The sequence below is a fragment of the Oryx dammah genome, unplaced genomic scaffold (genome assembly GCF_014754425.2).
Source record: "Oryx dammah isolate SB20612 unplaced genomic scaffold, SCBI_Odam_1.1 HiC_scaffold_2, whole genome shotgun sequence".
Taxonomy (NCBI): Eukaryota; Metazoa; Chordata; class Mammalia; order Artiodactyla; family Bovidae; genus Oryx; species Oryx dammah.
In genome coordinates, this window is record NW_024070186.1 from 190,452,262 (window position 1) to 190,463,990 (window position 11,729).

The 11,729-nt window shown below is 53.3% G+C and overlaps 1 protein-coding gene across 1 annotated transcript; it reads right to left on the minus strand.

Annotated features, from left to right (window-relative positions):
• Positions 1-640: 640 nt before the first annotated feature.
• VPS37D (VPS37D subunit of ESCRT-I) lies at positions 641-4,544 on the minus strand. The gene is made up of 4 exons (XM_040261091.1): positions 4,374-4,544; positions 2,885-3,056; positions 2,328-2,410; positions 641-1,737 (listed from the first exon to the last, which is right to left on the minus strand). Exons 1-4 carry the CDS (start codon positions 4,509-4,511, stop codon positions 1,375-1,377), a joined length of 756 nt encoding a protein of 251 aa, XP_040117025.1. The 5' UTR covers positions 4,512-4,544; the 3' UTR covers positions 641-1,374.
• Positions 4,545-11,729: the final 7,185 nt, after the last annotated feature.

The window sequence follows — 11,729 nt, forward strand, 5'->3', positions numbered from 1 at the left end:
TCAGTAAGTAGAGCCAACCCAGCACTTGCCTCGGTTTAGATGGTTACTTCCCTACTAACATGGACCGAGGTCACAGTAGCTTCTACAGCACTCTGACTCCTCTCACTGAGAGGATCTTCCGTGACTTCTTGCCAAACTTCATCTCATCAAACTTGACCTAAGCTGATCCAAGACATACTCATACTCTCCGGTCTTCTCCCACCGTCATCAGCCAAGCTGCCACCTGGTGTTTACCCAAGCTGAAGACAGACAGCCTCAGCCTTATGGGAGCCCCTCTATCACCCGGTGGGTGTGGTCATTTGACAGGCCAGGGAAGGAGCAGGGCCATCCTGATGGGGCCTGCAGGGCGCCCAGGAGAGGAGAGTGCACAGCGGTGCGGCCCTTGAGAACTGGGACGCAGAGTGCGCTTCTGTCCAGCAGGGCTGGGAAGTGAAGAGCTAGGAAAAGACTCTCTGGGGCTGGCAACCAGAGAAGGTTTCATGAAAGAGGCAGAAGCAGTGCTGGACCCAAAAGACAGCTGGGCTTTGGATGGGCAGAGAGAAAGGGAGGGCCTCTCAAGAGTAGGCAGCTCAGGACCTGAGATGAGGCTGCAGTGGCTGAGAGGCCGGGTGAGGGGTCAGAGAGGAGTCGGGCAGCATCGTCATCCTCATCATCACATTTATTGACGGCCCCTGGGAGGCGGGGCTGGGGACAGAACATACAAAGACAAGGACCTGCCCTCAAAAAGGTTCCATTCTAAGGAGACGGGACAGAAAAATACAGAATGGTCTTTCCGGGGGATGGCCCACTCTCACCCCTGCAGGTCAGAAGCCCCTGGCCTACCTCGCCCTAGGGTCTGGAGCCTGAGTGGGGCAGGTAGTAGTAGCCCCATGGCCATGGTGTCCCTGCCCCTGCCACTGGGGCCTGACCTCCCGGCTCCTAGGTGGTGGACCCCAGCACTGGGGGAAAGGTAGGCTCAGGACATGATGGAAAACACTCCGATCAGCCGTGGCATTGTGCGAGCCCAGCAGAGGGGCAGGGGCACTAAGGCCCCCTAGGCAGGGCCCCTTGAAGGAGGCGGGCAACTTCCCAGGCCCCCACGAGTCAAGTTCTTGCACTGGGGCTGGCCCATCACCCGGGAGGCCCCAGCCGGGGAGAAAAAAAAGGCAGAGATTCCTCAGCGCCAGAGGCATCAGACCCTGCCCACCCCACCCCCAGCCCTCTCTCTGGGCATCTCCCAGTGGACCCTCCTCCCCAGCTCAGCCTCCAGGGCCAGGGCCTGCCTAGGGCCAGGGGGAGGGGCCTGCCCCTCCCCCCACCCAGGCAGTGGGGGAGGAGGAGGAGCCACGCATCAAGTTTGTCTGGGCCCCCCATGGGGGGGCCATACCCTGGATCCTACCGGTGGGGGGGCTCTGGCTGCGAGGGCCGAGGGCTCAGCAGAGGGGCTGGGCCCAGGGGGCACCCGGGGGAGCCCTTAAGTGGGGGCACTGGGCGGCAGTCCAAGGGGGGCAGGCTCCGGGGCACTGCCGGCGGCCCCCGGGCGGCCCCGGTGGGCAGGACTGCGGCAGCGGGGAAGGATTTGGGGGGCTCCGCAGCAGCCGTAGGGGCTGGCTGGCCAGACCGCTCCCGGCGCCGCAGCAGCTCCTGCAGCTTCTCCGCCTGGGTCCGCCTCAGGTGGGCCAGGGCCCGGCCTCGTTGGAAGGCGGGCAGGAAAGCCTCCAGGCTCTGCTCCCCCAGCAGCAGCTGCTCCATCTGCTCCTGGGACAGGAGGGAAGGGACAGTTTAGGAGGACCATGACCAAAGACTCAGGGCTGGTCCTCTCTCCCCCATCCTGAATCCCTTCCGATGGACCCCACCACCCCGGTCGGGGATGGGGCACTGAGTTCCAGCCTCGCCTGCCCCTTAGTGAGTGACTGTGGACCAAGTCCTCTCCTCTCAAGCCTTGATTGCGATCACCAGACCTGCCGGGGCAGGGACAAGGAGGGTCCAGGGATGAGGACACACCTGGAGGGGACAGGTGTCCATCTCCTCCAGGCCAGGGCTCTCTGCCTCCACCCCTCCACACCCTGAGCACTGTGCTGGGACGACTGCCCTGGCTCCTCTATAGCCCCAGCCTAAGCTGCCCGGAGATGGTCACAGGAAGCCAGGGGAAAGTCACAGATGGGGATGGTGGGCCTTGTGTCCAGGGCGGACAGCAATTCACCAGGCCCTCCTGGGGGCCAGGCACTCAGGGCAGGCTTCCTGGAAGAGGGGCTCTCACACCTGCAATGTAAGAATCAAGGGGAGGGGACGATGATAGGTTGGGTTCCTCCTCCAGGTCCCCAGGCCCAGCCGCTCCCTCCTCTCACCTCAGCCTCCTGCTCAGCTTCTTCCAGCTCAGCCTGCAGCCAGCCCAGCGCGCAGTGGGGGCTCCAGCGGTGCATGCTCTCCTCTGAGGGCCGCAGAGGATGCAGTGAATAGCCCCTGCCCTCAGGGCCTGTCACCCTGGACAGACAGGCCGGAGCCCCAGGGCCCGCTGCTGACTCTCCCTGACCGTGTGTGACTCTACGCTTCCCTTCCCCCTCTGGGGCCTCAGTTTCCTCACCTGGCCAACGCCCTGAGGCATCAGTTTATGTGCCCCCCCCCCACCCCATCCTGGTGCGAAAGAGGAAGCAGAGGCTGTCTCCTAGAGCACCCCAGGCCCTTGGGCAGCAGGTCCCCTCTTCTCCCAGGGCCCCATTCTGGCCTCTCCAACCCAGCTCTACTCACCAACTGCTCACTTTCCCAACTTGGGAATTGCCCAGGAGTAGCACCCCTGCAAACTTGCCCGAAGAAGAGGTGTGCCCAAGTTCCCAACCTTCGGAGCCTGGCACTTCCCAGGCACCCGCACCCCCGACCCCAGGCAGTTCTCCCCATCGTCCCTCACCCAGTCGCTGCAGCTTGTCTGCACAGCTCTCGGCCACCTCCCGGAGCTCCTGGTACTTGATGGCCAGGGCAGTGCGGCCCATCTCGAGGCGGGGACGCAACGCTAGATTCTCCTTGGCTAGCGCGTAGTTGGAAGCCAGGCATGCCTCACGCTCCAGCTGCAGGCCTTGGAACTGTGGGCGGGGAAGAGCCCAGAGGCCCATTCAGGGACTCTCCCCACGGCCGCCGACCGCCCCCCGCCCCAGGCAGCAGTGCCCACGGGCCAAGCCAAAGGCACCCCAACCTCAGGATGGTGAGCCAACAGGTGGAGGCGCTGGGAGAGCCCAGACCCCACTTTGCCTCGGTTTCCTAGTCCACAAAGTAAGCTAAAAACGTCTCCCTTATAGGGTTGTTGGGAGACCGAAGTGAGGAAAACTACGAAGGTCTCTACAAATGTTAGTTAATTTTTAATTTTTCAATTAATATGTCTGCTCAGGTCCCCGAGGAGCCCCCCTCCCTCCTCTGTCCCATTTTCCATGCATGGGCAGCTTCCCTCTCATTCCAGGCCTTTGTCTGCTTCCTCTTCAGGTGTTTGCTCCGAAAACACTCCCCATCCCCTGCTCTGACTCTCCAGAGTGAGGTGCTCACCCTGTCCCTGTCTGGCACCCCCTCACACACACACACACACACCCTCGTACTCCTCTGCCCTCCAGTGGAATCCCCACACCCCAAGGAATACACACCCCCTTTTCCTCCCCGATCCCCTAGCACCTGCTCCCAGCTCTCCTTCTCTTGCGGAAAACAGACCCCTTTCTTTCCTGGCCCTGGAGAAGGCTTTTTCCTTCTGTTACTAGGCGGACCAAGCTTCCCCTCCCTGCCCCTGGAGAACGCCCTACCCTCCATCTGTCCCTTGTAGGATGCACATGGCCCTCCCGCCTGCCTCCCTCCAATGTACACTTTCCCTTTCCGCCCCCCACAGACAACCAGCCCGGGCCTATCTCCTGTGAAATATACAACTTTCTCTCATGGTGGCCTATGGAACACACACCTCAGCTTTCAGTACCCCTCCCCAACGGAAAACACAAAGCCCCTCTTGCACCCCCAGCATACGGACACCCTCCCAACGGTCCCCCCAGGTGTCAAACAGGCCCCTAGTTCTCCCTATGGAAGGCGCCTCCCCTTTCTGGCCCTACAGAACGTGGGTGTGCGAGCCAGGGCCCCCCACAACACAGCCGCCCCCCGGAACACACCTCCCTGGAGCATCCGCCGTAGGACACGCCTCGCGGCCATCCCGGGGGTGCACGGGCGCCTCCCTGGGTCTCCGGCGCGCCCCACCCGCCCCAGGCCAGCTCCGGGCGCCCCCTCCCCCGGGGGCGGCTCCGCCGGGCCCACTCGTACATGCCAGGCTCCAGCGGCCCCGCGGCCCGGCCAGCGCGGCCCTTCGGTCGGTCGGCAGGTCCGACAGGCCGCGGCCCGTCCCCCGCGCCCCCTGCCCGCGACCCCCGTGCTACCTTCCTGCTGAGCCGCACGATCCGGTCCAGCTTGGGCTCATCCTGAAGCAGGTCCCGGAGCTGCCCGGTGCTGAGGATCCCAAAGCGCCCCGGGCTGCCGGGCTCCGGCCCCGCCCGCGCCGCCCGGGCCCGGTACATGCCGCCCGCCCGCGCCCCCAGCTCGGCTGCTGGCTCGGCCCGCTCGGCCCGCTCCGCCCCGGCTCCGCTCCGCTCCGGCTCCGGCTCCGGGATCCGGCTCGGGCTCGATCTCCGGCGGCGCGCGGCGCTCCGCCGCCAGAGGGCGCCCCGCCCGCTCTTAAAGGGGCCGCGGCGTGGAGGCTGGGGGTGGGGCGCGGAGGGGGCGGGCCGCACCCCTTCCCGCCCCGGTGGCGCCGCTTCTCCCGCACCCGCGGATCTCCTGGCAACCCATCATCCTTCCGCCGTCTGGATCTCTAGGGCCGCCTCTCTCCGCTCCCCTTCTCTCGGCCTTCAGTCACCACGCCCCCAGGCACAGACTCTCCCACCCCAGGCGTTTACAGGTTGCAAGGCTGTTTCACATTTACCCCTTGAATTCGAACGATTTTCTGAATTTGGCCAGGCTCCAGGATCTCCTGCCCTCCTGATAACTTGGATAAGTCATTCACCTCCCCCAGCCTCAGTTTTCCCTTCTACAAAATGGGGTGATGATACACAAAGTCAGGAAAAGAGGCAGTGAATGTTGAGTCCCTTGTTTTAGTCGCAAAGTCATGTCGAACGCTTTGGCGAAGCCATGGACTGTAGCCCGCCAGGCTCTTCTGTCCATGGGATTTCTCAGGCAAGAATACTGGAGTGGGTTGCCATTTCCTTCTTCAAGGAATCTTCCCAACCCAGGGATCAAACCCTCGCCTCCTGCTTTGGCAGGTGGATTCTTTACCACTGAGGCACCAGGGAAGCCTGTAGAGTCTCTTACCTGTAGTTAAATGAATACCTGATATGAATTACTGTTATTTCAGAGATGAGGATACAGATTCTCAGAGATGATGTCACCTACCCAAAATCACGTTCCAGGTAAAGGACAGACAATCTCAGTTCTTCCTGTATATGCAGGTCCTCAATCCAGCCAGAGGACAGAGGGTGTGCTGGAGATGTCTGAGAAAGAGACAGAACTGATGGAATGGGGCAGGACAAGCTTGCTGATGCATTGTGAAGGCAACGCTTTGCCCACAGTTTTCAAAACATTTATTTTTATTTATTTGGCTGTGTTGGTTCTTACTTGCCACATGTGGGATCCTTTTTTGTTGTTGCATCATGTGGGAGCTAGTTCCCCAACCCGGGATTGAGCCTAGACCCCCTGCATTGAGGGTGCAGAATCTTAGCCACTGGACCACCAGGGAAGTCCCCTTCTTCCAGATTTATATGGTAACTGAAATTTGGTTTTCCTCCTCCAGACTCAGCTGGAGCATCCCCACCTCCAGGAAACCCTCTTTACCTCCTCAGGCAGCGTTGTGTGCCCCACAGTCCCTGCTACCTCCATCAGGGTCCTGGGTATTATCAAGAGCCCTGCCACGTGTCCCAGTTTCCCGGTTATGAGCTCCTTGGTTCTGCTGTGCGTCCTCCAGACCCACTATTTCTGCCGTTCTTCCATGGGCCTCCTAGACACTCCCTCCTGTCTGGCCCACCTTTGGCCCCTCTTCCTCCAGTCTTTCTTCACTCTAAGAGGCCTTGGTGAGATCTGATGGGAGCTCTTCCCTCAGCTTGTCCCTCTTCATCACCAACCCCTTTATTCTACACCCGCCCCAATGCCTTTCCTTCCCTCTCGCCTCCAGGAAGAGAAACCTCCCCTCATTCCAAAGCCAACGAAGTACCCTTGCTATGGGTCTCACCTTCACCTTGCCTCCTCTGAGAGGCTTCCCCCGCCCTGTGGTTAGTTATGTCTCTCTCTCTCTTTTTTTAAAAAAATATTTATTTACTTATTTAGTTGGCTGCATCAGGTCTTAGTTGCAACAGGCGGAATCTTTGTTGTCACACAAACAGTCTTTCATTGCAGTGCACAGACTCTAGTTGTTGCACGAAGGCTCAGTAGTTGGGGCACCCTGAGATGCTCCAAGGCATGTAGAATCTTAGCTCCTGGACCTGGGATCCGACCTGTGTACCCTGCATAGCAGAACGGATTTTTTTTTTAATTAATATGTTTACAAAATATTTATTTATTAGGCTTCGCTGGTCTTAGATGTGGCACGCAGGATGTGCAGTCTTTCAGTTGCAGTATGCAAACTCTTAGTCAAGGCATGTGGGGTCTAAATTCCCAGGCCCTCTGCATTGGGAGCGTGAAGTCTAAGCCACTGGATCACCAGGGAAGTTCATATATCTCTTTCTTTCCCTGTCTCTTTCATGTTTAATTTCTGTTTAGACTGATAGCTCCCTTTCACTTCCACCCAATATTTTGAAAGTACCCGGTTATGAACTGAGTATGTGCTCAATCATGTCCGACTCTGTGTGACCCCATGGACTGTAGTCTGCCAGGCTCCTCCGTCCATGGGATTTCCCAGGCAAGAATACTGGAGTGGGTTGCCATTTCCTTCTCTGTATGAACTGAGTACCCCGCTCCCAGTTGATATTTTGAAATCCTAGCCTCCAATGTGATGATATTTGGAGGTGGGGTTTTGGAAGGTAAGTTTAGATGAGGTCATGAGAGTGGGTTCCCATGATGGGATTAGCGTCCTTCTAAGAAGAGGAAAAGAGACCAAAGTTTTTTCTCTCTCCACCAGATGAGGTCACAGTTAGAAGGCCACCATCCACGAATCAGGAAAAGAACCCTTACCATAAGCCAGATCTGCTGGCATCTTAATCTTGGGCTTCCCAGCCTCCAGAATTATGAGAAATAGGTATCTTTTGTTTAAGCCACCCAGTGTGTGGTATTTTGTTGTGACAGTCCAAGCCGACTAACATACCGGCTACACTCTGCACTCCGTGCATTCATTTCCTCATTAGCGTGTGTGTGCGCTCGGTTATGTCCAACCCTTTGCAACCCCATGAATTGTATCCCGCCAAGCTCCTCTGTCCATGGAATTCTCCAGGCAAGAATACTGGAGTGGGTTGCTATTTCCTCCTCCAGGGGATCTTTCCCATCTAGGGACCAAAGCCATGCCTCCTGCATTGGCAGGTGGATTCTTTACCACTGAGCCACCTGGGAAGCCCCCATTTCCTCATACCTCCCCTTATTCCTTGACTCAGTCTGACTTCACCCCACCGCCGCTTCAAGGGCACTGCTCTAGCCAAGGTCATAGACCGCTTCTGACTTCCAGAGCCCTTCTTTCTCACATTCAACACCATCGACCACCCTCTCTTTCTTGAGCACATAGCAGTCAGAGTCCAGACATTTCACAAGTGTCAAGCTGGCAAAAATTAAAAAGTCAGGTAATATCAAGTGTTGGTGAGGCTGGGAAGTGACAGGAATGCTTACGTACTGCTAGTGGGAGAGAGAACCAGTTCACTGGAGAGCAATTTGACAGACTCGTAAAGAACATTCAGTGTGCAGTGGACAGAGTAACAGACCCCAAAGTCAGCCACGTCCTCATCCCTGAGACCTGTGGATATGTCACCTTCCGTGGTGAAAAGAACTTTGCAGCTGTGATTAAATCAACGATCTTGTGATGCAGAGAGTCTGCTGGATCACCCAGGTGGGCCCAGTGTAATCACAGGGGTTCTTAGAAGGGAGAGGCAGGAGGGTCAGAATCAGAGAAGACACAACAATAAAATTGGCATGTTGGAGTCAGTGAGAAACTTGAAGACAGTATGTTGCTGGCTTTGAAGACGGAGAAAGAAGCCACAGCAGGCAGCCTCTAGAAACCGGAAAAGGCAAGGAAGTGGGTTCTCCCCGAGAGATGCTAGAGAGGGTGCACCCCTGCCAGTGTCTTGACTTCAGTCCAGGGAAACCCATTACAGACTCCTGACATCCGGAACTGTAAGAGAATATGTCTGTGTTGTTGGGTCCAGTGGCTGGGACTCTGTGCTCCCAAGGCAGGGGACCCGGGTTCAATCCCTGGTCAACTAGATCCCACATGCCACAACTAAGAGTTCACATGCCGCAACTTACTTCCTGCATGCCGAAACGAAGATTCAAGATCGCACATTCTGCACCTAAGACCCAGGGCAGCCAAATAAGTAATGAATAAATAAATTATGTGTGTTGTTTTAAAGCACAAATTCGGCAATTTGTTACAGTAGCAATAAGCAGCTAATACAGACTTCTTGGAACATTCACTGCCTTGGACTGGAAGACAAGAACAGGAATATTTGCAGAGACTCTACTTGTAATAACAAGTAACTAGAAACAGCCCCAGTGTCCAGGGCAACGGAACACTTCATACTACACACAGAAATGGGCACGTTGCAGCTACACATGTCAATCTGGTTGAATCTCACAAACAATACATCGAATAAAGGCAGCAGTCTCAGAAGAGTACATTCAGTATAATAATGTTTATGTAAAGTTTAGAAACATGCAGAGCCATACTTCATATTGCTTGGAGATATGTACAAAGTACGGGAACAATAAATAACCAAATTCAGCACTGTGGCAGTCTGGCAGAAGAAGGATGGAATTGAGGAGGCGACAGAGGGGACTTCAATGGCATTAAGAGATAGTTCAGGGATTTCCCTGGAAGTCCAGTGGTTAAGATTCCATGCTGCCAATGCAGGGAGTGTCGGTTCAACCCCTGGTAGGGAACTAAGATCACAAAAGATTTTTTTTTTAATTAGAATTAAAGAGATAGTTCAGTTTCTTAAGCTGAGTGTAGGTACACACAGGTGCATACCTTGGGGTAAGCCTGAAAATTTTTATATAAAATTGGTGGTTCAGAGGTAAAAGAATTCACCAGCCAATGCAGATGCAGGAGACTCAGGTTTGATCCCTGGGTCAGGAAGAGCCCCTGGAGAGGGAATAGCAACCCACTCCAGCACTCTTGCCTGGAAAATCCCATGGACAGTGGACCCTGGTGGGCTATATGGTCCACGGGGTCGCAAAGAGTCGGATATGCCTGAGTGACTGAGCACACGCTCACCCAATAATTTTAAGGGTATATTTTTAGACCTTAGTTTTGAAGTCAGACAGCTGGAAGTCAGCCTGGGTCCCCTTCTGAGCTCTGCCGCTTCCTATGTGACCAAGAGCAAATTCCTCAATTCCCAGAGTCTCAATGATACCATCTCTGAAGTGGGTGGTTGAAGGATTCAGGGACTTGATATGTGTCTAACACAATACCTGCCACTTCATTGTGCTCCAGAAACAGCAGCTGCAATGGGTTCCTCTTTCTAGAAACAATCCCTTCGATTTAATTTATGGAGAACCTACTCTCTGCCAGGGACTCCCAGGGGCTGCCCGAAGAAGGGGGACACTTTATCCTCAGGGTTCTGCTCCCTGGTTCAGTCTTCTAATTCATTATTCTCCAAGAATTCAATCATCACTCCCTCTTTTTTTTTTTTTTAAAGCAGCTTTATTGAGATACATGACATACAAGTCAACAATTTAAATTGTACAATTCAGTGGGTTTTGGTATATTCACAGAATTGTGAATCCATTGGCACAATTTTAGAATGTTTTCATCACCCCCAAAAGAAACTGTACCTGGAATTCCCTGGTGGTCCAGAGGGTATGACTCCATGCTTCCACTGGAGGGGGTTCGATCCCTGGGCAGGGAACTCAGATCCCATAAGGCAAAACAACAAAAACAAACCAAAAACTCTGTACCCATTAACAGTGACTCCCCAGTTCCTCCGAACCCCCACTCCCACCACCAGCCCCAGGAAACTAACCTACTTGCCTGTTCTGGACCTCTCACATTAATGGAATTCTTTAATATGTGATCTTTCGTGACCAGCTTCTTTAAAAACATAATGTTTTTAAGATTCATTCTTGGGAAAAAAGTGAAAGTGAAAGTCGCTCAGTCGTGTCCAACTCTGCGATCCCATGGACTATACAGTCCCTGGAATTCTCCAGGCCAGAATACTGGAGTGGGTAGCCTTTCCCTTCTCCAGGGGATCTTCCTGACCCAGGAATCAAACTGGAGTCTCCTGCATTGCAGTCGGATTCTTTACCAGCTGAGCTTAATTCCTTTTGACTTTTCGGTGGTACATACATGACATAAAATTTACCATTTTAATCATTTTAAAGAAGGTTCCAGTTCCTTCACCAACACTTGTTACTATCTATCTTTTTTTAAATTATAATTCTCCTAGTGGGTATGAAGTGATGTCTCATGGTTTTGATTTGCATTTCTCTGATGACACATGATGTTCACCATCTTTTCTTATGAAATTTGTCGTTTTTAATATCTGCTTTATAGAAATGTCTACTCTGATCCTTTGCCCATATTTGTCTCTTTATTGTTGAGTTTGTAAGAGTTCTTTATACATTCTGGACGCTAGTCCTTTATCAGGGATATGGTTTATAATTTTCTCCCATTCTGTAGGTTGTCTTCACTTTCTTGATGGCGCCCTTTGATGCACACAAGTTTTTACAAAAAGTTTGATGAAGTCCTATTTGTCTATTTTTTTCTTCTGCTGCTTGTGCTTTGGCATCATATCTAAGAAATCATTTTATAACTCTAGGTCATAAAAATTCACCTTTATGTTTTCTTCTAAGGTTTTACAGATTTTAGCTCTTCCATTTAGGTCATTGGTCCATTTTGAACTAATCTTTTATATGGTGGGAGTTAGGGGTCTGACTTCATACTTTTGCATGTGGACATCTGGTTATTCTAGAACAGATACATACACATCCTCTTTTAAAATCCAGACCTCACACCATTTCACACCAGTCAGAATGGCTGCTATCCAAAAGTCTACAAGCAATAAGTGCTGGAGAGGATGTGGAGAAAAGGGAACCTCTTACACTGTTGGTGGGAATGCAAACTAGTACAGCCACTATGGAGAACAGTGTGGAGATTCCTTAAAAAACTGGAAATAGAACTGCCCTTATGACCCAGCAATCCCACTGCTGGGCATACACACCGAGGAAACCAGAATTGAAAGAGACACGTGTACCCCAATGTTCATCGCAGCATTGTTTATAATATCCAGAACATGGAAGCAACCTAGATGTCCATCAGCAGAAGAATGGATAAGAAAGCTGTGGTACATATACACAATGGATTACTACTCAGCTATTAAAAAGAATACATTTGAATCAGTTCTAATGAGGTTGATGAAACTGGAGCCTATTATACAGATTGAAGTAAGCCAGAAAGAAAAACACCAATACAGTATACTAACGCATATATATGGAATTTAGAAAGATGGTAACGATAACCCTGTATGTGAGACAGCAAAAGAGACACAGATGTATAGAACAGACTTTTGGACTCTGTGGGAGAGGGCGAGGGTGGGAAGATTTGGGAGAAT

Bases quoted from the DNA above. Each gene is read 5' to 3' on its own strand.
- VPS37D (XM_040261091.1), bottom strand. From the start codon at position 4,511: ATGTACCGGGCCCGGGCGGCGCGGGCGGGGCCGGAGCCCGGCAGCCCG. The intron at 2,411-2,884 runs GTGAGGGACGAT...TGCGGCCCTCAG, and splicing joins AGACAAGCTGCAGCGACTGG to AGGAGAGCATGCACCGCTGG. The intron at 1,738-2,327 runs GTGAGAGGAGGG...CTCCTGTCCCAG, and splicing joins AAGCTGAGCAGGAGGCTGAG to GAGCAGATGGAGCAGCTGCT.